This window comes from Nicotiana tabacum, chromosome 19, assembly GCF_000715075.1.
Source record: "Nicotiana tabacum cultivar K326 chromosome 19, ASM71507v2, whole genome shotgun sequence".
NCBI classification, from domain to species: Eukaryota; Viridiplantae; Streptophyta; class Magnoliopsida; order Solanales; family Solanaceae; genus Nicotiana; species Nicotiana tabacum.
Window position 1 is genome coordinate 50638483 of NC_134098.1, and position 26254 is coordinate 50664736.

Consider the following 26254-nt stretch of genomic DNA (forward strand, 5'->3'; position numbering starts at 1 on the left):
AAAAAAAAAGTTGTAAGCAAAGGCAATGGAGATATTTGTTTGGGGTCAGCGGAAGAAACACGACTATGCAACAATTGATTAGACAATGACAAAAGGAGAGAGAGCCTGCTTTCTGTGTACGCCCAGGCTATTTTGGTATCAGCCAGCAATCAATCGCATTCACCACCTAATTTTTCTCTACATCGGCAATCTTGGCCCTAAAGTTCCAACTTTTAGTACTCCGTAGTTGGTTTTAATATGTCATGCTTTTGGACAAAATTTGAGTTGAAATTGAAACAAAGTTGCGATAGTATGCTTGAAGCAAGAATATTTGGCAACTTGATATTAAGACATGATATGCTTTACAGTCAACCATGTGACAGAGATCATTCATTTGCCTTTTCTTCAATTCTTTGTACCCACTTTTTGATAGTTACACACAACAAATCCGCGAAAACATAGATACTAAATGTAATTATTCACCTGTTTATCTTTGATTTGACAAGATTGATTAATTCTGAAACGTGATCATAGGATTCTGATTGTCCATTAAGTACTCGATGAAATTATCATCTCAACAATGACTAAAATTATCATCTCAACAATGACTGCACGCCTGCTAGGTGCAAAATGAATTGATGATTTTGCAAAGTAAAATATGAAAAAATAATATTTTGGTGGCTTGGTGTTACATGAAATTGCTTGTGACTAGTGTAAGCATATAGGAATGGAATACTATAATACTTGCAGTAAAGGCACATCCTCAGGGCTTCAACATGTAAATTTAACCTGAGTTGCCATAATTCCTACTTTTGAATTCAGCAAAGGGTGTAGCCCGTGATAGTGACAGCATTACCCGAGCTGCTCATACTGAAGAACGAATAAATCAGTGAAAACAGAACTCATAAATCATATAAGGTTTAATTCCACTCTGAAAACAGAACGCATAAATCAGCGGAAATATGCCATATGTCTAGATGACTGAAACGGAGAAGAGCCAAAAGGAGAGGATTTCTGAACTTTTGGTGGGGCGATAACCGGCTTCTTTTTCTCAATCGTGGTCTCAGACCTCAACCAGTTCTCAACTACTGAAAGCAAATTGGGGGAAGACTTCAACTCGGGAAGCTCGGGTAATTTCTCAGACCTCTTCAGAACTCCATCTTGGATGTAAACAAGATCTGTTGCCCAGGACTCCAGTCCATCAAATATATGTGTTGCATAGACAATAGTAGCTCCTCTCTGTTATCATGACATGGAGCCAGAAAATTAATCTTCTCGGCTGTCTATAATGAATCTTTAGCACAATCAATATCTTAATTGGTTTGCTATATTAATCCCATGCACCACAATGTGGAAGGCACCACAGGTCTGTACTTTAGTTGAAGACTACTTAAAAGGTGATTTAAATTTTCCTATAGGGTTTTGATTCAGGTAGATGCCAAAGGAAAATCTATGATGTCATCAGGGGCGGATCCACGGTGTAAATAGTGGTTCACGTGAACCCGTGGTCCTCCGACGATATCATATATATTATGTACATAATTTGCGAAAAATAAATTATTATTATTTGATGGCACTCATGGTCAAAAGAGGCAAAGTGGTCCACTGGTTTTGACCCCTTATTTCTTGCTAAATTTAGGTCATGGTATCGAATCCCTTCAAAATTACTGCTTTAATTTCTTATTCTTAAGCCTTTCTTTTCCTTTTTTTTTGACAGCAACACATCCTTTTATTTTAGTTTTGCTGAAGTATCAATGGTGCACCCATATTCTCGAAATCCTGGATCCGCCTCTGGATGTCATTGATGACTCCATATGCAGTTTCGATGCTTAGACATGAAGGACCCCCCCCCCCCCCCCCAAAACCCAACACACACGGAAGAAAAAAGTAAAAAAGGAGAATCCGATGGGAGTATTAAACATCCATTCAAACACCAACAGGGTAGTTCTAAACCTAGTTGAGTTTTCTCCACGTTAAAACAATGCATACCTGTTCGCATTCTTCCTTAAAGAAGTCCAACAAATCCATCCTTGCGACAACATCTAAGTCAACTGTAACCTCATCCAGCAAAAGAACCTGGATGAAAGTGATTCTCCATTAGAAACAGTCATCAAAGAAGTTAACATGACCCTGCTGACAATTATCAAAGTATGAATACCATCTCACAGGAAGCATATTGTTTGATTATTAAGTAAACAAAACTTGGACGTGGGCAATAAGAATGAGCACCGGAGCTATTTGAGAAGAATTAATGTGGTGAGCATACTGTAAATATGACCTGTCTACTATGAGATTGGTGGATACATGCATTTTACATTTAACTCTAATACAATCAATCGCTAACCTAATGCAACAAAGGTTACCTTATAGGGGTGAAGGAGACCCATGCAGATTTGAACTCTGCGTCTCTGACCATCAGATACCTTGTGCATACGCCATTGCAGATCAATATCCAGCAGCTCAATCAACTTCTCTCGCCGAACTGGATCGACTCCTTCGACTAAACCATGACAAGAAAACAAAAAGAAGTTGAAATTTTATTCAAACTCAACAAGCCAACATTATTGCATAAAGTCATATATGGAATAGTCATGTCATGATTAGTGAATCTCAAAAAGTCCAAAATCCAAATAGTGTCAACAAATTAGCACCTCTATATAACACTCATATTAGTTATTTATTCCTAGGTCAGTAGAATGAGCAAGCTGCAACAGAAATCAGAGCGAAACAAGAAAGTTTGAACATTTGAAAGCCTAGCGTTTTAGATAACACATTGATAGATCCAGTAATTGATGAAAAAATGCCATCAGGAGTGAAAAAAGAGACTTGCAAACTAAAGATCTTACGCACCTCCAAATATCATATGTTCTGCTGAAAAATCTCCCTGAAGTGGAATCTCCCCCTGAATTTTGGCAAAAATAAAGCCATTCAGAATAGCATTCTACTTAACAAAGTTTGAGATCTTTTGCTAGTAAGAAGTTAAAAAAGAAACAAAAGGGAAAGCGTAAATAATGATGGAGACAGCATAGAAACCTCTAACTACAATCATTTCTGAATAATTTGTAAGTGCATTTCTAGTTCAGGCTGATCCGGAATTTTAGTTAGTAGGTGCACATTACTGCATGAAATGCTACTTAGCAGCAGTGGGTGATGACTAAGTACTTCAAATTTACATTTATTCAAAAAACTTGTTCAACTATATACATGGTTCAAACTGTTAGCAGATGCCCAAATATTACATTCACCCATGATCACACAGAAAATTGTGAGACAGAACCACAAAAAGGCAGATATGGAAACCAAAACCATTATTCAGTACTTACAGCAGAGCCAACATTTTTGCTCCATGACTCTCCTAGGTATGCCAGATCACCATCACAGACAAGGTGGGTGTCATGAAATGCCGAAAAATTCAGCACCTTCACTACATCTCTTCCTCCCACCATATGCTTTCCCGCCAATATCCTCAACAATGTCGTCTTCCCTGTTCCAATAATAGAAAAAATAATTGAGGCTCACAACTTGATCCAAATATTTAGGAGTTAGTATGAATATACATTTCTAAATATTTTTCAATTATTATATATATTACAGTTGAGTGGAAAGTAGTCGGAACACATACCGGATCCATTTGCACCGACAAGGAGACATCGAGATCCGGGAGAAATCTTTAGGCTGAAATCGAAAAAGATAGGACTTTGGAAATCGTAAGAGAATTGCATTCCATCGACTTGAATACTGTTTGATTCTCCCTCCATCTTCTTTCTCTGCTGTTCTTTTCAATGTAGCACTATAACCATTTCGCGAGTCGCTTTTATACCCGATTTTTAGTCTGGCTCCGCTCACCTAACTGCTACTCTGGCAACTGTTCAATTGGAGGTTACCTTGCTGTTTGCATTCCCACCACAAGCCCGGGTCGGTATAGTGCAATCCGACTCGGATCCGATTACTACACTTTTGGAGCTCCGAATTAACTCCATCTACTTTTTGTTCATATTTTACTTTTTTTTTAATGCTTAATAGCCTGTTTGACCAAGCTTTTCTTTTGGGCTAAAAATATTTTTTTTGGTCAAAATTATTTTTGCAAAAAATTAAGGTGTTTGACCAAACTTTTAGATAAAAAAAAAGTGATAGAAGTAGTTTTGGAGAAGCAGGAAAAAGTAGTTTCTTCCCCTAAGTACTTTTGAGAAAAATACACTTAAAAGCAGTTTTCAAAAGCTTGGCCAAACATTAATTACTGCTCAAAAGTGCTTTTTAAATTAATTAGCCAAACACAAACTCCTTCTCGCCAAAGCAGTTTTGGAGAAACAGAAAAAAATAGCTTCTTCCCGAAAACACTTTTTGAGAAGCACTTTTGAGAAAAAAAATAGTTTTCAAAAGTTTGGCCAAATACTAATTACTGCTCAAAAATACTTTTCAAATTAATTAGCTAAAGCACTTCTCAAAATAAGTTGATTTTAGAAGTTTTGCCAAATAGGCTATAAATATCATTACAACTAACATTTGTAATAACAAAAATGACATAAAGATGTTAGACATTCTCGTGAATTATCGTATTAGCTACTTTAGCAACTCTTAACCAGAATTTTCAGGTTTAAATATTAAAAATAAAAAGATTTAAGATGAAAGATAATTTTTTTTAAAACTAGTTTAGGCTATTTGGTTTAATTAACATTTCAGCATTTATAACTATTAGTAGCAAAATTTAGTATTACAAATAATAGGTTAGCCATAAGCATTTGTTATTAATATAGATAAAATTATAAATAGTTCGAATAGTATTTTAATTAATATAATAGTTTTCACTAACAAAATTTTAAATACTCTTTTTTGTTAATTTTAACTTCAAAAATTATTTTAAAATTTCAATCGAATATTGTTTAAACAGCTATAGAATTTTTCATTTTTGAATGCTAAAGTAGGGTATTGCCCATATAGAAACCGGAAATTAAATAACGCCATTGGCCAAGGTGAGGGCTTACAAGCAGCCACGTAACTTGGAGAACAAGGACCCGTTTGGCAGACAATTAAAATGGATCCCCCCGAATCCAAGAACCGAAATGGCGGTCGCCTATCGAAGCATCACGCGCTGACATAAAAGCGCGCCGCGGATTGAAAAGCCAACGATTTTGACGAGAAAAAAAGAAGGCCGAAGCCAACGATTTTCATTTCCCCAGTCCCCAAGTTAGGGTTTTGTTTTGTGTCGCTTTTATCGATTCTTCAAACCGAAAGGAGAAATCTCTCGATCCTGAATTGCGAGACTCCAATCGGTTTCTCTAGCACAGAGTCATTGGAGCAAAGCCTTGAAGTATTTTGACTATTCAGGCCCTCCGATTTCAATTTTCAGAGTAGCTGAATTTTTCGTATTATTATTAGATTAATGGTATTAAAACAGTGTCTCCGGCTATCCTGTGGTCACACTAATGTGGATAATGTTTATCAATCAAACGAGCTCAGGTGCTTGTAAAGGGAGTTTCTCGGTGTGACTGCTTCCTAGTTAATTTGGTAAGTGGACTTTCACCAGCAATTAGCTAATAACGAGGTCAAATATACTTTATTCACGATGCATTCTTCTGGTGCCTTCATATGTATCTTATTTTGTTTTCAATTGGAGAAAAGGAAAAATACTACCCTCTTTGCTTCAATTTATGTGAGGTAACGTGACTTGGCACAGAGGTTAATAAACAAAGGACTGCCTTTGAGACTTGTGGTCTTAAATATGGTATAACATTATTTTGAAACTTTGTGGTCTTAAGCATGTTATATAGCATTTTTATAACTAACAAATAAGGGAGCATATGGTATGCACAATGCACTAAACTCTTGAATATCAGGAATGAGAATTGTATTGCTGAAAGATGATTTTTTGTCCTTTTCATTTGTAGACAGAAAAAGGAGAAATGGAAGAAGAGGAGGAAGATAAGATTTTACTCAGCAGTTTGGGTGTGACCTCTGCAAATCCTGAAGATATTGAACATGACATCTTGGAAAAGGTTTGTTCTGCAGAGTAATGCTGTTTCTCTGTAAATCATTTGGCAGCAGGAGTTTTGCTTAGTTTCGTAATATGCTAATGCTATGCAATCTAGTAACTTAATGGAGATGGACCTTTTTCATATATTGGCAGGCAACAAGGCACCCTGGGGAGAGCAATGAAGCTACCGGGAGTGCTGAAGAAGAGATAGTGGAAAGAAAGAAAGGCAATGAAGAAGGACAGGATAAGAAATTAGATTTGTATAATAAACTGAGAGCAGTAGAAGTAGAAATAGATGCGATTAAGAGTGGTTTTGGACACTTGGAGCGCTTCAGAAGACATGAGGAGGAAGTCCCAGATACTGATGGTAGAAGCGAGGTAAAGCAGACAGAGAGTGAGCAAAGCGTTATTCAGGCACCTCTGGATGATTCAAACCTTCAACATGCTTTAGCTGATGATCGTCTAAGAAGTCTTCTCAAAACGAAGGCTCAACTTAAGAAAGAACTTTTGGATTTTACTGATGATACTTCGCGTGATGCATTGATACGAGATCTTGTTAAGGATCAACCTGAATTCAAAAGAAAGGTGAAGGAAGTTCAGAAATCAAGCAACAAGAAGAGCAAACGGCGGAAGACGACATTGCTGGATGATGATGATGATTTTGATGCAGTGTTAACTGCAGCATCTTCTGGATTTGTTGAAACAGTATGTGGTTTTTACGAACTGTAAATTGAAAAGATTTTGTAAGGTGGAAGCTACATGTTTGCATTTGTGTTTGTACAATAATAAGTAATACTTTGTACAACGTAAGCATCTATTATCGTACCTTAACATATGGAGCTCTCAAGCTAACCACATATTTTCTCTGTCGTAGGAAAGAGATGCACTGGTAAGGAAAGGAATGTTAACCCCCTTCCACCAGCTCAAAGGCTTTGAACGTCGGGTTCAAGATTCGGAGTCTTTTGGCAGACAAAGTACTGCAGCTGATATAAACAGTAATGACAATGACCTGGCTTCCACCAGTATAGACAAGGCTGTCCAGTCAATTTCACAGGCAGCTCAAGCTCGTCCAACCACCAAGTTGCTTGATTCTGCTTCATTACCAAAACTCGAGGCACCAACCCACCCTTTCCAAAGACTAAGGAAACCCCTTAAAATCCCTCAATCGTTAGAGACTACACCAGAGAAGAATGGAGATGGTACCAGGAAGAAGAAAAGACCGTTACCTAGCAAGAAGTGGAGAAAGTTGGCATCTCGTGAGCAAAGCCAGAATGAAGGATCAGGTATCTTTATACACATGATTTGTGCTATGCACCTAGGGATTTGGTTTATTCGGTAGGACGCAATGCGTGAAGTGTGGGTTAGGCATGCGTCACGAGCTCGAACCTTATCATTGATTAAACCGTGGTATTTTAGTGGGAGGGGGGATACTCTCTGATAGGGGTGGGCATTCGATCACTTTGGTTTTTAGAAGTGGAAAACTGAAATGGAACTGAAATTAATTCCGCTCGGTTCGGTCTGTAGAGTTTGGTTTGGTTTGGTTTGTTTTATATCGGTTCCGTTTTACGGTTTGGGCCTTATCAGCTAGGAACTTTTTTTTTGGTTTTAGTAAGTTCACTTTGATGCTAGTCGCTAGGTGGTGGATGATTTTAGGCCTGCTTTGGTTTATGACAGTTTTATTTCAAGGGCATAAGCTGGTCAGCATTGACGGTTTTATTTCAAGGGCATAAGCTGGTTGTCAAATTGATTCAAGGAAGAAGGATCATAATAACACTTAAAACACCACCTCACAAATTAATAAACAAAATTCCATACATTCTCTAGATAAAATCAATAAATGAATACAATCAACGAAACAACATAGAACAAAATGAGTAGAAAAACGATAAGAAAGCAGTGACTTTGAAATCTATAGGTCGAGAGGAGAGAGTACAGATTTTGAAGGCTGAGCTGCTTCAGAACATAATTTCGAGAAGAGTCGCTTACTCGGATGCCAAACCATAAGTATCTTACCTGGACTGGAGGAGAGACAGAACAGTCACCAGCAAAGGCGATTTAAAATTTCGTGGGCTGAAGTCTGAAGACTGAACTTCTTGGCGGCAACTTTAGATAGTGATAGGGAGGAAGATTAGAAGTGCAAGCTTCAACTTCTAATGCTTGAGAGAATCAAGGTTTACTTGTTAACGGAAGAAGAAATTGTGGCTGATCAGGAAATATTGTAACCTCAGGAAGAGAAAACTTAGAGGATCGATGGAAGGATGAATACAATTTGATATTTCGAAATGCTGAGCAGCTAAAGAGAAGACTGAAAAGTTCTCAAAAACCTGTGAACTTTTAAAAATCTAAAGCTTGAAACCAGCCACCGAACCGAAGTTATGAAAAAATTCATCCTGAGCTGACTGAAAACACCAAAACCGACACAAAAACCGATAATTGGTTAGGTCGATTCTTTCAGTTTTATGCTACCTGTACTCCCCGAGTTCCGGACCTGTGAGCACAATTGGGTTGATTATCACAAAATATGTGTGTGTGTGTACTGATATTGTTAATAAATTGCAAACAGATTGCTATTTCGTGATATATTCTCCGTCCCTTCCTGTATAAGTATTTGTGGTTTTGTTTGCTCCTGATATATTTTCTTCCCGACATGAATAACTTCATAGTGCCGATCTGTTAGTTAATGTTTGCCTATAGGTGCCAACAACATGTAGTATGTTTAATCTAGTGACAAGGTAGGATAGATAAGCTTACATGGTCCATCGCAAGAACTCATATCGGTTTCATGTTTTTGACTAATTTTTGTTAAGCCTGATGTAGTCGTCTAAGTACTATGATAGGTGAGCTTGATAGAAACTATCTTTTTATTCCAGTTTAGATGTCAAATATTTAGGCCTTCAAGTTTGGAATCTTTCTGGATTTTGCTATATGCTTTATCAAATGTTTTGGTGTCCAAGCAGAAAGATCTTGTTCGGGGGGGGGGGTTGGTGGTGGTGGTGTTAATATTCACATATGAACATCATACAGATATATATAAAAGGTACTAAAGTCTCTTTATCTGCTGAAGATGTCAATACCTCCAGTCATGAGGACAACCAAGGGGATATTGAAGATGTAGAACCTCCTTTTGTGGCACTTGAAGGTGGATTCAGAATCCCGGAAACTATCTTTAACAGTCTTTTTGACTATCAGAAGGTTGGTGTACAGTGGCTGTGGGAACTTCACTGTCAAAGAGCTGGTGGGATAATTGGAGATGAGATGGGTCTTGGTAAAACCGTACAGGTTTTATCTTTTCTTGGATCACTGCATTTTAGCAATATGTATAAGCCAAGCATTATCATTTGTCCTGTCACTCTTTTGAGGCAATGGAAGAGGGAAGCTAAAAAATGGTATCCCAGCTTCCACGTGGAGATATTACATGATTCAGCTCATGATCTATCAAGTAAAAAGAAGCAAGCAGATTCTGAAAGTGACTATGAAAGCGAAGATCTGCTTGACAGTGAGACTGAAGGAAACACATCTTCGAGGACTTCCAAAAAATGGGATCCCGTGATAGCTCGTGTTGTAAGATCAAATTCTGGACTATTGATCACCACTTATGAGCAACTCCGTATATTGGGAGAGAAATTACTTGACATCGAATGGGGTTATGCAGTGTTAGATGAAGGACATCGAATTCGGAATCCAAATGCTGAAGTTACTCTTGTATGCAAGCAGCTCCAGACTGTTCACCGTATCATAATGACAGGGGCCCCAATTCAAAACAAGCTGAGTGAACTGTGGTCATTGTTTGATTTTGTCTTCCCTGGAAAGTTGGGAGTTCTACCTGTGTTTGAGGCTGAATTTGCTGTTCCCATATTCTGTTGGGGGGTATGCTAATGCAACACCCTTGCAAGTTTCCACAGCTTACAGGTTGGCGTTTTATCCCACAGTAGAGTTTATGTAGGTTTCTGTAGTTACTTTCTCCTTTTGATATTTGGTTATCATCTGAGTCGGAGGCAAAGGGACTATCTATGTTTTGTATTTTTTTCCTATTTTTATTCATGTTATTATATATAATTCTAGATGAACTTATGGAAATGAAGAAGAAGGAAATCTGTAGTAGTCCATGACAACTGATTGTCCCGCTTGCCCCGGCTCTTGAGAGGGCAGAAGTAAACTAAAAGAAAGCTAAAAATGGGAAAATACTGATTAGAACTTGTAGCGCTTGTAATCTTCTAAATTTATTGCTAACCCTGGTTTAATTGGCACATGTTGGACCCTTGAGGGATCTGGGGTGGTCCTCATAGGGGATGTGGCATTGAGTTTGTGGATTATTATGTGGCTTTGCTCTGTTGATATGCAGATGCGCTGTGGTGTTGCGTGACTTAATCATGCCTTACCTCCTCCGGCGGATGAAAGCTGATGTCAATGCTCATCTCACTAAGAAAACTGAGCATGTCCTCTTCTGCAGCCTCACACCAGAGCAGCGATCTGTTTACCGAGCTTTTCTTGCTAGCTCTGAGGTTGAACAGATCTTTGATGGGAACAGGAATTCTCTGTATGGAATTGATGTAATGCGGAAAATTTGCAACCATCCCGATCTTCTTGAGAGAGAACATTCCTGTAGAGATCCAGACTATGGAAATCCTGAACGCAGTGGGAAAATGAAAGTTGTTGCAGAAGTGCTTAAGGTATGGAAAGAACAGGGGCACCGTGTTCTCCTTTTTTCTCAAACTCAACAGATGCTTGATATTTTCGAGAGATTTCTGGTTACTTGTGAGTACAATTATAGGCGGATGGATGGTGTCACTCCTGTAAAGCAGAGGATGGCTTTGATAGATGAATTTAACAATACAGATGATATTTTCATCTTCATCTTGACAACAAAAGTTGGTGGTCTGGGGACAAACTTGACAGGAGCTAACAGAGTAATCATTTTTGATCCTGACTGGAACCCATCAACTGACATGCAGGTACTTCTACTCTTATCCTCTTGTTATTGATTTTCCAATCATGAAGAGAATTAGATTCTTGGTCTTTCAAGAACACGCTGTTTTGTGTTGTTGGAATCCAATTATTGCTTCTGATACTTTAGCCCCTTGACTAATGGTGCTTGGCAAATTTCATTATATTAAGTTTCTGGTGAAACTTGGTCTGGTAATGGAGTCATTCTCTACATGCAAGAGAATCTCCTGGAAATTATAGGGTAAAAACTATATATATATATATGAGAAATTTTGAAAATGTTGAATTAACAATACCTGGTCCCCTATTAAGCGTCTACCTTCTGTTGAAGATCTGAGGTACAAGTAAAGAACAACTTAAAGCTGTCATCAGTCTTACTGTTTCTCACACACACACACAAGGAGAGGAGAGGTGTATTGAGTTCTATTGAGCTAAGGTGCATGCCTAAGTAATTTGTTTTTGGATAATGTGGATGTCTAAGTAATTAATTGATATTTGCTCAACGTGTTTAATTGGGACCTTTACATAGGACAGGCCCGGGAGCGTGCTTGGCGAATTGGTCAGAAAAAGGATGTTACAGTGTATCGATTGATTACCCGAGGAACCATAGAGGAGAAGGTGTATCATCGACAGATTTACAAGCACTTTCTTACCAACAAAATATTGAAGAACCCACAGCAAAGAAGATTTTTCAAAGCAAGAGATATGAAGGATCTCTTTACATTAAATGATGATGAAAATGGGGGATCTACAGAAACATCTAGCATTTTCAGCCAGGTATCTGAAGATGTGAACATTGTTGGGGCCCCAGATAATCAAGATAAACGATCTTTTAAAGCAACGTCAGAAAAGGATGGTGATTCCAATATTGGCGGGGGAAACAACTCAAAAACCAAGGGAAACGTGGGAGATGGTAACAGCAATGGGGAGTTAGATGGAGAAGCAAGCATCCTGCAGAGTCTTTTTGACGCTCATGGGATCCATGTAAGCCCTCTATTTTCGCTAGTCAATGCACAGTAGGCTTCGTGTTCCCAGCCACCCCCAGTCCATATGTCACTGTATGCTGTTGATGCTCATTAGATCAAGTTGATCACTGTGTGCAAATGCTTTAGATTCTTTGACCTTATTTTCTGTCTTTTTTTTTTTTGGGTTTGGGGTGGGGTGGGGGTTTTAATTTTTTTTTTGGGGGGTGGTGGTGGTGGTGGTGGTGTTTGGGGGGTTATGGTTCTTTAATCAGTTATCTTGTGGGTTTGGATTTGAATTAAAAATTAGGTACACCAATTTCTATCTCAACGTCATGTTAAGCCTAGTTTTTGAGTTAAATTTTGCTAATCTGTTTATTATATTTCAGTCATTTCTTTGTTTTACTTGCCTTATTTATCTTTTGTGTTTTGCTAGAGTGCGATGAATCATGATGCTATCATGAATGCTCATGATGAAGAGAAGTTGAAGCTAGAGGAGCAGGCATCCCAAGTAGCTCAGAGAGCTGCAGAAGCACTGCGACAATCAAGAATGCTTCGAAGTCGAGAAAATGTAGCAGTGCCAACTTGGACTGGCAAATCAGGAGCTGCTGGGGGGCCATCATCTGTTAAAAGGAAATTTGGTTCTACTGTTAATCCTCAATTAACCAGTAAGTTATCTGAAGAATCATTGAATGACTCTGCTAGTAGGGCAAATGCTTTTGCTGCTGGGGCATCTGCTGGAAAAGCATTATCTTCAGCGGAGTTATTGGCTAGGATTAGGGGGAACCAAGAGAAAGCCGTTAGTGATGGACTTGTGCATCAGTTTGGTATGTCGGCTTCAACCTCAAATGGCAGAGCAGGTTCTCTAAATAGTGGGCATCGGAGTGCATCTTGTAGCTACGTAGTTCAGCCAGAGGTGTTGGTTCGCCAGATCTGCACGTTTATACAACAGAGAGGTGGGAAAACCAATTCAGCCAGCATTGTAGATCATTTCAGGGACCGGGTACCATCAAAGGATCTGCCACTGTTCAAGGGTCTTTTGAAGGAAATAGCGACTCTGGATAAACAACCTAGTGGATCTTTTTGGGTGTTAAAGCCTGAATACCAGGATCAGTAGCCCCTTCCTATTTCAAACATATGATCCGTAAACTTCGCCTCTGCTTCTTCAGAAATGACATACCATATAGCAGCTAGAAACATCTCAAATGATTCAAAGTTCATTTTGCAGTTAAAAGTTTATCATTCCTTCTGGGGTCAGGGTTGTTCGTTAGGCTGAGAGACTTCCTTTTTAGTTCTCAGCATCTTTGGTCAGTATAGCACTCTAGGTTGATGGACCTATGAGTAGTGTACATAGTTGGATCATTCTTTTGCTTCCCATAAATCATTGGTTTTTCTTTGTAACAGGGATAGTTGATGCACCAAAAATGAAGCTGTGCAAGAAATTGTTTACTTTTGCTTTGTCTTACACAGTAGCTACTCGTTTCATTGGATTGCTATGTGCGAAATGGAGCACTATGGAGGTTCATGCTTGCATTGCCTGACTAACTTAACCAATGGACTTACTGCTTATTATTCTTTTACCGTGTAACACGTAACTTTTGCTGCCGTTAAACTGGTATTTTAGCAGGTCGACTTTTATTTGGTTGCAGTTGATATAGTTGAACTTTGGAGGAGTGAGCAAAGTGAGAAAATTCAATTATTACCTGTAAGAGGTTTGGAAGTATTTCAGTTACTCAAAGCCTGAAGGAACAATTTCTTCTTCGAGAGAGCTATATAATTCAACTTCTTATTGTTTTGTTGAAATTCTATGGATCAGTAAATTGGATGCACGTTAACAGACAGTTAGCAGGAGAACAACATCGTCTAGTCATTGACCCCCCAAAAAAAGGAAATGAAATTTGAGGAATTTGGGAAATTTGTTCGATGGGGTACCCAAAAGGAAAGCTGGGAACACGTGTAGATCCCAAATGAGGACAAGAAAGAAAAATATGAAGGTGAAAGTTCTTTTACATACACTATAAAATCCGAAGAGGAACATCTTTTAAAAACTTTAAAATCCAAATTCTGTTTGTATTCAATGATCCAATAACTTAATTTTCTTATGGTTCGAAAGAAATAAGTAGTAATCATTTTACATTGCACTTATGATGTCTTAGCAGAACCATAGCAGCAGCCAAAACAACCTATCGTAGTTTTCATTATTTGTTCGACACATTTGTACTTTTGTGGCACTGGTTGACAGACGTACAGTAGGAAGACAAATTTTACAAAGAGTAGGTGTAGCTATTTTGCACTAAGATGCCAGCATGAGAAAATGATCAAAATCATTCTTAATGTACCTTGATATATGCCATTTAACAGAATTAGTCCTTAATATATGTCAAAAGTGAATCGGTTTGCTCCTAAACCCTAAATCTGTTAGAATTTTAACAATTGCATTTCTCTCCTCTCTTCTCCTTGCTTAATCTACTTCCCTATTTCCTTCTTCCATTTCTGATGAATATAGAAAACGTCTGTTTCTTGTTTTTTCTGTGATTTCTTCGACTTAGGGTTTAGGATCAAACCTATCCACTTTTCACATATATTAAGGACTATTTTTGTTAAGTGGTATATATCAAGGACCAAAATAATCCAACCCCCATATTAAGGACGATTTTGATCATTTCCTCGTGCCGACACTGGTAAGATTCTTTTGAGCAATGTACCATTTGAGAGAATGCCAAAAGCCTCCGGAGCAAAGAAAGAGTACAATTAGCGCTCAACGCTTTGGTTTAGTGATAAGAGCGCAACAAAATGTGGGTTAGACGCACATCACATATTCAAGCTATATTGCAGACAAAAGTCCAATATTTAAGTGGAGAAAGATAGAAGGACGAACCTATTATTCACCAATTTCGAATTGTGCCACCACTTAGCTATAAAAGAAAGAAATAAACACAACAAATAAAAAGCATGTCTAATCATATAAACTTATAGTCTGTTTGACCAAGTTTCTCCAAGTTGAGAAGCACTTTTTTTCAAAAAAAATGTTTTTTTTCAAAAAAAATATTTTTTTTGAAAGTTAAAGTGTTTGGCCAAGCTTTTAGAAGAAAAAAAAAGTGCTTTTGAGTAGAAGCAAATGTAGTTTTGGAGAAGCAGAAAAAAGTAGTTTTTTCCCGGAACCACTTTTTTGAGAAACACTTTTTGAGAAAAATACACTTAAAAACACTTTTTAAAAGCTTGGCCAAATACAAATTGCTGCTTAGAGGTGCTTTTCAAATTAATTAGCCAAACATAAACTGGTTTTCACCGAAAGTACTTTTGAAAAAGCGCTTTTGAAAAAAAACACTTCTCAAAATAAACTGATTTTTCCAGCTTGGCCAATCAAGCTATTAATGGATTACACCAAGGACTTGGTCTTAAATTATTTGTAATACATAAAGAGTACGTTCTCCAAAAATCATGTCACTGCAAGAAATCTGTTACTTCTGGAAAGCTCGACAGAGGTTTGTGTAAACGGTAAAATAAGATACTTTCCTTATTGCATGTAATACAGAGACTCAATTCAGATGTCAAGCAAGTACATTAACATATTCCATTGCAATTATCTTCCAAAATGTGAGGAAAAAACCACCATGAAATTTCTCTTCCATTTTCTGAATCTCGGTCTATTTTACTATGGTAATACAACAGCGATCATACATGTCAGCCATATTTAATACACAAAATTAAAACGCTGCCCATCCAGCTGCTGTGGTTTTACTTGATCCGGATCCCGTGGCTGAAGGCAGGCTTCTCTGTAGATGCCAATAAGGATATTTGCTATTAAAAGACTTTGCTCATTTCAACATCAAATAATCTCTCATAGTGCAGTCATAGTAAATAGGTAAAAAGCAGATATCACATGAATCATACGGTTATATAAATCAAAACTGACACACCACAAAGCTATAGGTTTAGAAACCATATAATCATTGAACCAAATGTTCCAATCAACAATTAAGACAGCATATTTTTTGTTGTTTTTGGATAGAGCAACCTATGTTCCATAGGTATCTTCAATAAACTCTTTTGTAAAATTAGCACACTGAAGATACCTTTTAATTCCAACATTTCGATATCATAAGATTTGTCATCAATATTTGCAGAAGAACAGCAGGCAACAATAGTAAAACCAAGTGGATAAAAAAAATATCAAAGGTCTGTTAGGATGTTTTGTTGATCAAAGTCCTTGTTAGCTATTACTTCTTGACTGAAGGTGCACTAACAAAGGCTTGGGATTTGAGGTTTAGCAATATGCAAAGAGCGACCTTCACAAGGAGCATTAAACAGGATGATAAGAAAGTACCTCAATTTGAGAGAGATCTGAAAGCGGATCAGTGGAATGCTTGGTGTTTTCCTTTAGAGCAATACTGGGAGAGATAGAAGTCTTCCGAGCAGTAGCTGGATCATTTGGAGGGGGTGGAAGAGGAGACCTAATCTTGTTACCTCCACTAGGCGGAGGTGCCAGGGCTGGAGTTTTATTCACAGCTCCTGTAGTTCCAGCCGCCAATCCCACAGCCGAAAGCATGCCTGTCCCACTAGATGGTTTGTTCTTCACACTTATCCGGATTGTTTCACCTTCCTATACACAAAACTACCAAAAGTTATTCCCTTAAATAGCAAAGATTGTTATCAGGATAATCCAATGATGACAACAACAACTACTATAATTACTTTTAAACGCAAGTACTGACACAAATCATTAATCAATAATCATGACATGAACATATTGCTATATCAAATACTGGGACAGAGCTAGCAACATTAAATCCGATCGAGAAGATCAAGGAACTGGAGAAATGAAGAGAATAACAAGAAAACCAATTCAATGAAACAAATTATAGGGCAGGCATCCACATAACATCATAGTTTTCCTTGCACCAGTACTTAGAACTAATAAGAAACAAACACCCAATAAGATGAATAAGACCGATTAAGAATCAAACAGACCACGCAATTTTATGCTCCCAAACACTAGCAAAAAGAAAAGGTGTAGTCATGGTAAAAAAAAAATATCTCCAAGGCTCTAAAGTTAACAAATAGATGCTTGAAGCATACTAGATTTGCAAAATTAAGCTCATCTTATCATTTGCCTCTTCGCTAGCATTTGCTCAAATTCATCCTATATTAACTCAACTCCAAGTTAAGCTGTATACTGCCTTTCAAATCCTACTTAGCTATATCTTTAAAGCCCGCCTTTCATTCTATTACAAACACATTCATAAAAAGCATCTAAGGAATTCTAACTTCAATCAATCCAGATTAGCAGAATGACTGATATTCCTTGCTAATTATCAGAAAATCACTTACTCACAAACTTCCAGAAAACGATTATAGCTCAAACGCATACGATTTAGGTTAAGTTACTACTCAATTATCCTTCTTAAGCAACTGAATCACCAAACTGAAAAGAAAATTTAATTATCACAGACGAAGTTGAGTACCTTTAATCGGTGATTAACAGCAGGATGAATATCAATGTGATTATCATCACCAGCCTCACCATCTCCAACTTCCTTCTCATTCTCTCTCTTCACATACTTCTCGTGATCAGACAATGCCACATTGAAATCGAACGCTTCGTTCCTTTCATTAAACCCTAGCCCGATGAACGCGTGCTTCCCTCTCCCATCCTCGATCTTCAACACGAAGTACCTCGACGAGTCGAGCACCGATTCAACCGAGCTCTCTCTCTGTCCCGGCGGCACGAAACACGCCGCGAACAGCTCACCGGAGTTTGGATCCTCGAGTCGGATCTCGCATCGTTCCTTGCACGATACGACCCGGAGCCGACCCGTCCAGATCTTGTCGGATTGTAGCCATTCGCCGCACTTGTAACCACCACTCGTTGGCCGTGGTGGGATTTTGAAAACGGACACCTCACGCACCACCAGGAGCGTGTGCTCAAACGACTCTTCGTCCTCTTCAAACGACATTGCTTTGTAGATCAAAAGGCTTCAGTTTTTCTAAGGCGTTTGAGTGCAGAATTTTTGGAGTGAAGAAGGAAGGTGACGTTTGGTAGGAGAGACGTGTTGGACTGAGTTCAATTACTTATTTGCCCTCATTTACTTTTCATTATTCCTTTTATGTCCCTAATTTTTCCGCGTTCTTTATAATGGAACCCTAATGACTGTTCTGTGTCAATTTTTTAGCTCCTTAAACCGGCGAAGCAGCTCAGGTACTTGCTAGGGTTTTAGTACTACAACATTTTTGCAGTTTTTGTTTGCTCTGTAATTCTGAGGTTTCTTGTTTACTGTTGTTGTCTGTAAACAGCTGAAAAATTAGCGAGGATGTATCTCCAGTTTTACATCAATGAGAATGGTGACAAAGTTTACACCACTAAGGTATTTCTCTTCTGCAAAATCATTTTTTACTAGTCTTATTGAGTACTCTATTTTTCTTTGTGCTTCACACTTTGACAGTTTCATAGGGAAACTTTTTTTTCCGTTGGTATTGGACTTGAACAAAGCTTTGTCATGTTTTGAAAGGGGACGCTATCAGAACATGTCAGCTTACGATGTCTTTTCAGTCAAAATTCTTTAATGTATTATTAGCATAAAATCATGGCACACCCAATTAATGACATAACTGATTATTTGAGATCCAGTAATTGATATGGTATATACCTTTTTCTGTTCAATTAGTAGGTACGTTATCTTTGTTGCCATTAGTGGAACTAATCTCTAACACATTTGTAGAGAAATCATGATAGTGGAAGAATAACAATGGAATTGGAAATAAGCCCATAACTCTCCGGAACTCTTGGTTTTAGCACCATAATTAATGGTTAGGCTAACGGTTGCTTGGCACATTGGAGAGCTTTTGGGTACTAACCTGTTAGGTTTTCTAGAACCAGATGGTTTAGCTGTCCTTTTTCTCCATTGGTTATTAGAGTTATCTATCCTTCTAAGCTATGTACTGGCCATAACAGTGAGCTATGTAAAAGTAAGTTACCTTATTCATAAAGCTCAATCTCAGTTTACTCATTGAGGGAAGTTACAAGGCAGCTTGCTTGTATAGAGCCTTTTTGGGCATTTGTCTGGGATTGATATTTGAGTTTGGATTCATGTTTACAACTAAGTTAAGCTCATCTGACGTTCTTAAATGGAACTCTCCTTCCAGGTTTACATAATAGAACCAGTAGTGCTTGAATGTAGCTATAGTGCAGCCAGAGAAAATAAAAGTTTAACCTGTTCCTAAATTCTATTATTCAAACTGTATTCTGTCTGAAACTGTCATCTTGGTTGGATGACATCCTGTAAAAGCTTTATGCTTTGATAAATTTGGTTCTGGGAAACCAGATACTGATAAGGGAGATTTGCTTGACAGCATTGATAACTTTTGGTGATAGTTTATGATTTGCAGGATGAATGACTGTTTTGGTTCAGTGTAACCCGTAGCATACATTGAACATTTTGACACTCATGATTCATGAACTGGAATTTAACAAGCTGGAAATTTTCAGTTGGCATAACAGATCCTCTGCCCCACTTTATGTTCTTTCTTGGCCTGCTATTGCTCATGCCATCCCAAGTCGTATATTCACTTTCTTGATTGTGGCGATCTATCAAAGAGAATTTTTGCTTGTACTTTCTCAACACGTACATAGGCCTGACTTCTTTTACTTTTTATAAATGTAGAAAGAGTCACCACTGGGTTTGGCCACAGAATCCGCTCACCCAGGTAATCCACAGGTCCCTCTCTTTATTGTATCTATGCTGGCACTTCAGTACAAACTACAAGCGTTTGTGACTTTTCTTTTTAACTGGTATTACATTTCAACATACAGACAATTGACCAGTTCTTTTTTGCTGTTATTGATATTTCCTGGATTATGTTCTTTGCAGCCCGCTTTTCACCCGATGATAAATATTCAAGGCAAAGAGTGCTTCTGAAGAAGCGATTTGGTTTGCTTCCAACCCAAAAGCCACCTCAAAAGTACTAGAATTTTTTGTTATTGTGTATTGCTTCCTACTCATGGTTATTATGTTTATGTCTTGCCATTGTTGACGTGACTCATTATGTGTTGTAACTCGAATTGCATGGCAGCAATTCAAACCCTGATCTCCGGTTGATGGTTTTTTGGTTTAATTGTCGAAATGGTGGATGGATGTGCATGCAATTCTTCTCTGTTTATTTATCTTTAGAACAATCAATGTTTGTTGTTTAGGTGATGTTGACAAGGTGAAAAAGAGCCTTCCAACTCTTGTTATTTAGGTGATGTTGCTAATTACATGGTGAAAAAGTCTTCCAACTCTTCTTATGAGAGGAGCCAAAGGTTGTATCGAATTTGATCTATACAATATCAGATAGTCATATAAGTAAAAGCATGGAGAAGACAGTAGCAGAGTTATTGTAATGATCTCTAATCGTCAACCGACATTAAAGCAGGGGATAAGAAGAGTGGATGATTATAGTCAATACCAGTTGCTTGATTTCCAACATTTTGATTCTCTTGGTCACCAGTGATTTGAATTCCTGGTGTTTTCCCCAATTGTTCATCAGAAATTGCTATTTTCTTGTTGATTCAAGATTTCACGAATCTGGTAATTGCAGTTTTTGACAGAAGACAGAAATGAACAAAGAAAGTAATATAATTTGTAATTCGAATTGAGAAGTAAGCTAGCTTTCTGAGCTTAGTAGCTTTGATACTGTGTTGTGATTTACGAAAAGTTTACATAGAAGGTTTTAGGAAGAAGAAGGCATAGTCATGAGAGAGAGAGAGAGAGAGAGACGAAGAGAGCTAAAATTCTGTATATTGTATTAACTAGTGGAGGCTAAGTACATATATTTATGCACTACTATTAATTGTGTATTCTTAACTAATTAACTAACTCCCTAACAACTATTAACGGCTAATAATAACTTTTAGATACAAAAACTAAATTATCCTCACATTATTTAACATAAAGTGAAGACATTGAATTATTTGGTATTTTTGTATCTATTGAAAGTCACCTCACATATAAAAATTTCCTCTTAAATAAAGGGATTTGAGACATGGCAAATAAAGACTGCTTCCCGATGATAGACAACTCCAGTTCTTACTTTCTTGTCTCGAAGAATTATCATAGAAATTTAAAATAGAATATTCAAGAATTATCGCCTTGAAATTGGATGGATCATGCATGAATTACGCCTTGACAATCCCAATATGAACATACCACCTAAGGTAATTTTTTGGTCTTTCTTCTCATTGAACATTTTGCTTTCAAGTCGACTAAGTTTTATCTGGTGTAAAATAGTGCACGTTTAATTTTATTTGACTGAATCCAATAGATATTATACACGTAATTTTCCCTATTGCCAACTCATATTTCATATAAGTACTTACATAAATTTATATCTCAATATATATCTTTATTCCTTTCAATTTCCATAGGCTGGTTATTTGTCCTTTCATTTACTTTCAAAATATTAAACCGTCAAAATAATTTTCAAAGAAAACTTGTAAGCACTGATAAGTAGGGATTTGGACATTATTTCACTTGAAGTTGAAAATATATTTAATTTGATTAAAATAGTTGAAATAAGTTTGGTGAAAGTTGACCGAGAGGTTTGATTCCGGAAGTTGAGAAATTATTCTATTGACAAGTGACTAGATAAGTTTTTTTTGTTGGAAACTTCTCAGAAAGCTCCTATCTAGTTCAAAAGCCAGTTGGAACAATGTATAATAAAAGAAAACAGGTAAAGGCTAAGTGCTGGTTAGATTTTAGTTATATGGGAGTAAATCCAAAATTATTTCCTAACTTAGTAAAAAACCTAACAACATTACTAATTTTGTGGGATATGATGATTGAACAGGAAGATTGGGTGACATGAGATGTGATGTAGTATTTTAGTTGTCATGAAATTAAAGTCTCACAAATTTAATCAATTCCTTAGATTCTAATATCAAGTGTGTCTTTGCACTCGTTCCTTTGAAGAATCTTCAATATCAGAAAATATTAGTTCAAACTTTGTCCAATATTTTGTTATGGTTTCTTTGACTGTTCTAGTTAAGACGTTTTTGATATTGTAGAGATTCAAAAGTTATCTCTAGTAATTACCAATATATGAATGATCGATTCAACTCTGATAATACAAATATACTTTGGTTATATTTAATTTCTTCGACTAATGATCTTATTATTCCCGTGGAGAGAGAACCTATCATTAGTTTTTTGGGAGAATTTTAGAATAAATAATTTCAATCAATTTCTTATTTTACTATGTTCAACTCCATGTGCTATAGCCCCTGCAATTTCACTTTGGCCCAAAGAATTAACATTAAGAATCTGCTTTATTTGCATCAATCTAGCACAGATTAAAATTTGGAATGAATAATTTCTTATTTTATGCCCGTATATATTTAGATCATTCGGTTTACAACACCTAGAATTAAATTAGTTGTGATTGTTTGTTGATGATAGAATTTGAGGTGTGTCATTGTCTATGGGGAATCCAAAATATGATAGGCTTCCATCATTGCTCACATGTGTATCTCTGTTGGTGCACAACCCAGAAATGTGTTAGTAAAGAAGAATTTGTTTAGTAACATGAAGGAAGAAGACAGAGGCGGCAGAAGCTAAGCTTTGATCTGGAGTTTCTCTTTGGGTTAAAGAAAGATGAACTATTCTTTTATGTTGGACCCGAGTTTGAATTCTTTATTTGTTTGGGTTCTATTGAGTTGGGCTCCGTCTGGTATCAGGCCAAGTTAAAGCAAATGTCTAGTTTAATTATATAAGGATTCAACTGGCTGCACAAATTCTTCTAGAAACATGACATGCTAGAATAATACGTTGTAAATATTTTTCTTACATGAGATTATCCATTAGTTTGTTATAATATATACAATCAGAGTAGGACACCTGTACTAGGCAGTTATTTGTAAGATTCTTTTTTACTGTATTTATACAAGCATTGTACAAAACGATTTCATCAATCAATACAAAGAAAATTTCCTACGTTCCTTCTCTATTTTGACATGGTATCAGAGCAGGTTTGATTTTCTCCTTTATAATTCCAAAAACAGTCTCTTTTCATCATCTATCATCTTCTTTAACTACCCAGCTATGGGATCCACTGGTCAACCCACTGAATCTGTACCTGCAGATTCTTCCACAACAACTCCTGTTGTAACTCCAGTCTTCAATGGAGCTGGAGCAATTGACTCATCTCACCCATATTATCTTCTCCCTCGGATTACCCAGGGATGAACCTTGTTTCCTCAGTTTCCGATGGCAAAAGCTATGGAGGGTGGAGAAGGGAAGTTGTCATTGCTCTCTCTGCCAAAAATAAGTTGAGGTTCATTGATGGAACCCTAGTTGTCCCAAGTTATGATTCTGGACTCCAAAAGGCTTGGGCTCGCTGCAATGACATGGTATTGTCATGGCTACTCAACTCCCTGTCAAAGAAAATTGCAGAAAGTGTGTTATACTCACAAAGTGCTAAAGATCTATGGGGAGATCTAGAAGAAATGTTTGGACAAACAAATGGTGCAAAGCTCTTCCAGCTACAGAAGGAGTTGAGTGCAGTAATTCAGGGTAACACTAGTGTTTCAAGCTATTTCACTAAGATGAAGAGTTTATGGGAGGAGTTAGATGCCTTGAACACCTTTTCTGCTTGTGTTTGTGAGTGAGACTCTGGAGCTAAGGCTAAGAACTTGAAAGCACATCAAGATGAAAGATTATTGTAGTTCTTAATGGGTTTAAATGAGTGCTTCATAGGAGTTAGAAGCAACATTATGTTGTCTTCTCCTCTACCCTTTATTGGACATGATAAAAATCAGAGGGAAATACATGTTGCACTTGTTTATCCAGGTGAATCAGGATCTTTTGTGGTAGCTAACTATGCAGAAAGAGGAAAGAAGGTTAATAGCTATAAAGGGACAGAAATCAAGTTTTGAAACAAAGAAGAACACTAGCATATGTGCCTACTGCAAGAAACCTGGTCATAACTTTGATAAATGTTATATGATACATGATTTCCCAGAGGATTTCAAATTCACAAAGCAGAAGAAATTGCAGCCCACAACACAAGCTAACAATGCATTCAATCTAACTGAAGGAGTGGAACAAGTAATTAACTGTGCACCTGATGTGAAGACTCTCACTCAGGAGAATATGACACAATTACTTCAGTTGTCCAACAGGTGAACATGAACCAGAATCAGCAAAATGCAGGGATCTCTGATGCTTTTGTAAACTTCAACTGTTCCGGTATATCTAAGTTCTTCAACTTTTATGCCTGTTACATACAAGTAAATAGTCATTTATGGATAATAGACAATGGAGCCAGTAAGCATATGACTTTTAACAAAATTTTTCTTTCAAATTTTAAAGCCTTAAGTAGGCATGTTATAGTTAATCTACCTAACTCTTGTAGAGTTAATATCACTCATTATGGTTCTGTTACTTTCTTTCCTAATGTAGTGTTGCAGAAGGTCTTATATATTCCTAATTTTAAATTCAATCTATTGTCTGTGCATAGATTATGCAAGCAACTCCAAAAATATATCCTATTCACTCTTTTTTCTTGTTTTCTACTGCAAGGCTCTTCACTAAAGAGCCCTCCGGAGATTGGTAGAGAAGCTGGAGGCCTATACATCCTTAAGTCAAGGCAGCATGCTGCAGCTGTTTCTAAGAACTTTTCTACGTCTAATAGTACTTTAGTTTCTGGCAAGCAATCAAAGCCTAGCGCTATTTCCAATTCCTATTTTATATTTTCTGATTCAAATGTAAAAGAAAAGTTGTGGCACTATAAATTAGGCCACATGCCTTTGAGTAATATAAAGAATATTTTATCTACTTTAGTTCCTTCATGTTCAAAATTTTTAACTGCTTGTGTTATTTGTCCTTTGACAAGACAGTCCAAACTCCCTTTCCCCACAAGTTCTATCACCACTAAGGTTGTGTTTGAATTAATTCACATCGATACTTGGGGACCTTATAAACATGCTACATATGATGGTTTTAAGTATTTCCTTACCATTGTAGATGACTTTAGTAGAGGAACTTGGACATATCTGTTAAGCACCAAGTCAAATGCCTTTACTGTCCTAAAGTCTTTCTTAATTATGGCTGAGAGATAATTTCACACTAAAGTTCAAACAATAAGGTCAGACAATGCTTTTGAATTAGGTAGTGGGAATGTTCAGTCTGAATTTTTTCTTTCCCAGGGGATTCTACATCAAACAATTTGTGTGTCAACTCTGCAATAAAATGGCATTGTAGAAAGGAAACATAGGTATATTTTAAAGACTTCTAGAGCTTTGTTGTTTTAGTCATAATTTCCTATCTCATATTGGGGGGATTTTCTTTTAACATCTACCTACTTAATAAACAGATTCCCTTCCAAAGTTCTGCATCTTAAGACACCCTATGAGATCCCGTACAACACTAAACCAAACTATTCCTTTTTAAGATGTTTTGGATGCTTGTGTTTTGCCTCTACCCCTTCAAATCATAGAGCTAAGTTTGAGGAAAGAGTTGTATCTTGTGTCTTCATAGGTTATCCTCATAGGAAGAAAGGTTACAAGTTGCTGAATCTTAAAACAATGTAGTCCTTTGTTTCTTGAGATGTAATATTCTATGAGGAGTTTTTCCCTCCCGGTGTTATGTCTCCTTCCCCTAGACATGTTTTCATATTGAAAAAGTCTCTTTACGGACTTCGATAAGCTTCTAGACAGTGGTATGCAAAGCTGACCACTGCCTTAAATTTCAAAGGATTCACTCATTCTTTAAACGATTATTCTCTCTTTTTCAAGAGAACAAGCTCTTCTATCACAATTGTTGCTATTTATGTAGACCATATAATTCTAATAGGTAATGACAATACATAACTACAGGCTCTAAAGGAATTTTTAGACCAAAAATTCAAATTAAAGGATCTTCGAGACTTACACTTTTTCTTAGGAATGGAAGTTATTCGTGAACCTCAGGGACTTATCCTTTCTTAGCGAAAGTTCATTCTAGATCTTTTCCGGGATTTCAATTCACTGCATCTATGCCTTGTTTCTTCTCCTCTTGATCCATCTATCAAGCTACATGCTAAGGTTGGTGCTGCCATACCAGATCCCACTTTGTATCGGCATCTTTTGGGGAAACTCAATTATCTAACACATACGAGGCCTGATATCTCTTTCACGGTCCAGCATTTAAGCCAGTACATGCAAGATCTGTGAAAACCTCATCTTGATGCAGCTTTTCGAGTTCTACGTTATCTGTTACGAGATCCTGGTCTTGGAATTTTTATGACAACCTCTTCATCTTTTGAGTTGTTGGCTTTTTGTGACTAGGATTGGGGTTCCTGTCCAGATTCTCATCGATCTGTGAGTGGCTACTTCATATCACTTGGTTTTTCTCCTATTTCGTGGAAATCGAAGAAGCAAGCCTCA

At 37.2% G+C, this 26254-nt stretch overlaps 5 protein-coding genes across 5 annotated transcripts; 3 read left to right on the top strand and 2 right to left on the bottom strand.

Moving 5' to 3' along the window:
* Positions 1-641: 641 nt before the first annotated feature.
* On the bottom strand, positions 642-3838 carry LOC107813735 (ABC transporter I family member 19). Its single transcript, XM_016639034.2, has 6 exons — positions 3602-3838; positions 3303-3463; positions 2830-2881; positions 2343-2479; positions 1969-2055; positions 642-1218 (listed from the first exon to the last, which is right to left on the bottom strand). Exons 1-6 carry the CDS (start codon positions 3735-3737, stop codon positions 931-933), a joined length of 861 nt encoding a protein of 286 aa, XP_016494520.1. The 5' UTR covers positions 3738-3838; the 3' UTR covers positions 642-930.
* A 1104-nt stretch (positions 3839-4942) lies between these two features.
* Positions 4943-13305, top strand: LOC107813734 (DNA excision repair protein CSB). The gene is given in 9 exon segments (XM_075237745.1): positions 4943-5484; positions 5865-5972; positions 6104-6655; positions 6825-7233; positions 9015-9805; positions 9807-9859; positions 10293-10902; positions 11429-11878; positions 12293-13305. Coding segments are annotated over 8 exon segments (3639 nt in total). The 5' UTR covers positions 4943-5484; positions 5865-5879; the 3' UTR covers positions 12974-13305.
* Positions 13306-15342: 2037 nt separating this feature from the next.
* On the bottom strand, positions 15343-17892 carry LOC107788996 (uncharacterized protein At1g03900). Its single transcript, XM_016610757.2, has 3 exons — positions 17322-17892; positions 16184-16459; positions 15343-15632 (listed from the first exon to the last, which is right to left on the bottom strand). The coding sequence occupies exons 1-3, from the start codon at positions 17811-17813 to the stop codon at positions 15564-15566; spliced, it is 837 nt and encodes a 278-aa protein (XP_016466243.1). The 5' UTR covers positions 17814-17892; the 3' UTR covers positions 15343-15563.
* Positions 17893-17942: 50 nt separating this feature from the next.
* Positions 17943-19999, top strand: LOC107789005 (H/ACA ribonucleoprotein complex subunit 3-like protein). Its single transcript, XM_016610768.2, has 4 exons — positions 17943-18055; positions 18151-18221; positions 19518-19560; positions 19725-19999. The coding sequence occupies exons 1-4, from the start codon at positions 18004-18006 to the stop codon at positions 19820-19822; spliced, it is 264 nt and encodes an 87-aa protein (XP_016466254.1). The 5' UTR covers positions 17943-18003; the 3' UTR covers positions 19823-19999.
* Positions 20000-23071: 3072 nt separating this feature from the next.
* On the top strand, positions 23072-23497 carry LOC142173478 (uncharacterized). The gene has a single exon (XM_075239074.1). The coding sequence runs from the start codon at positions 23072-23074 to the stop codon at positions 23495-23497; it is 426 nt and encodes a 141-aa protein (XP_075095175.1).
* Positions 23498-26254: the final 2757 nt, after the last annotated feature.

Bases quoted from the DNA above. Each gene is read 5' to 3' on its own strand.
- LOC107813735 (XM_016639034.2), bottom strand. From the start codon at position 3,737: ATGGAGGGAGAATCAAACAGTATTCAAGTCGATGGAATGCAATTCTCT. The intron at 2,882-3,302 runs GTAAGTACTGAA...GCCAAAATTCAG, and splicing joins GCAAAAATGTTGGCTCTGCT to GGGGAGATTCCACTTCAGGG. The intron at 1,219-1,968 runs GTATGCATTGTT...TCATGATAACAG, and splicing joins TTAAGGAAGAATGCGAACAG to AGAGGAGCTACTATTGTCTA.
- LOC107788996 (XM_016610757.2), bottom strand. From the start codon at position 17,813: ATGTCGTTTGAAGAGGACGAAGAGTCGTTTGAGCACACGCTCCTGGTG. The intron at 16,460-17,321 runs GTACTCAACTTC...TTTTGTGTATAG, and splicing joins CTGTTAATCACCGATTAAAG to GAAGGTGAAACAATCCGGAT. The intron at 15,633-16,183 runs GTACTTTCTTAT...TGGCATCTACAG, and splicing joins CAGATCTCTCTCAAATTGAG to AGAAGCCTGCCTTCAGCCAC.
- LOC107789005 (XM_016610768.2), top strand. From the start codon at position 18,004: ATGACTGTTCTGTGTCAATTTTTTAGCTCCTTAAACCGGCGAAGCAGC. The intron at 18,056-18,150 runs GTACTTGCTAGG...GTCTGTAAACAG, and splicing joins AAACCGGCGAAGCAGCTCAG to CTGAAAAATTAGCGAGGATG. The intron at 18,222-19,517 runs GTATTTCTCTTC...TTATAAATGTAG, and splicing joins ACAAAGTTTACACCACTAAG to AAAGAGTCACCACTGGGTTT.
- LOC142173478 (XM_075239074.1), top strand. From the start codon at position 23,072: ATGAACCTTGTTTCCTCAGTTTCCGATGGCAAAAGCTATGGAGGGTGG.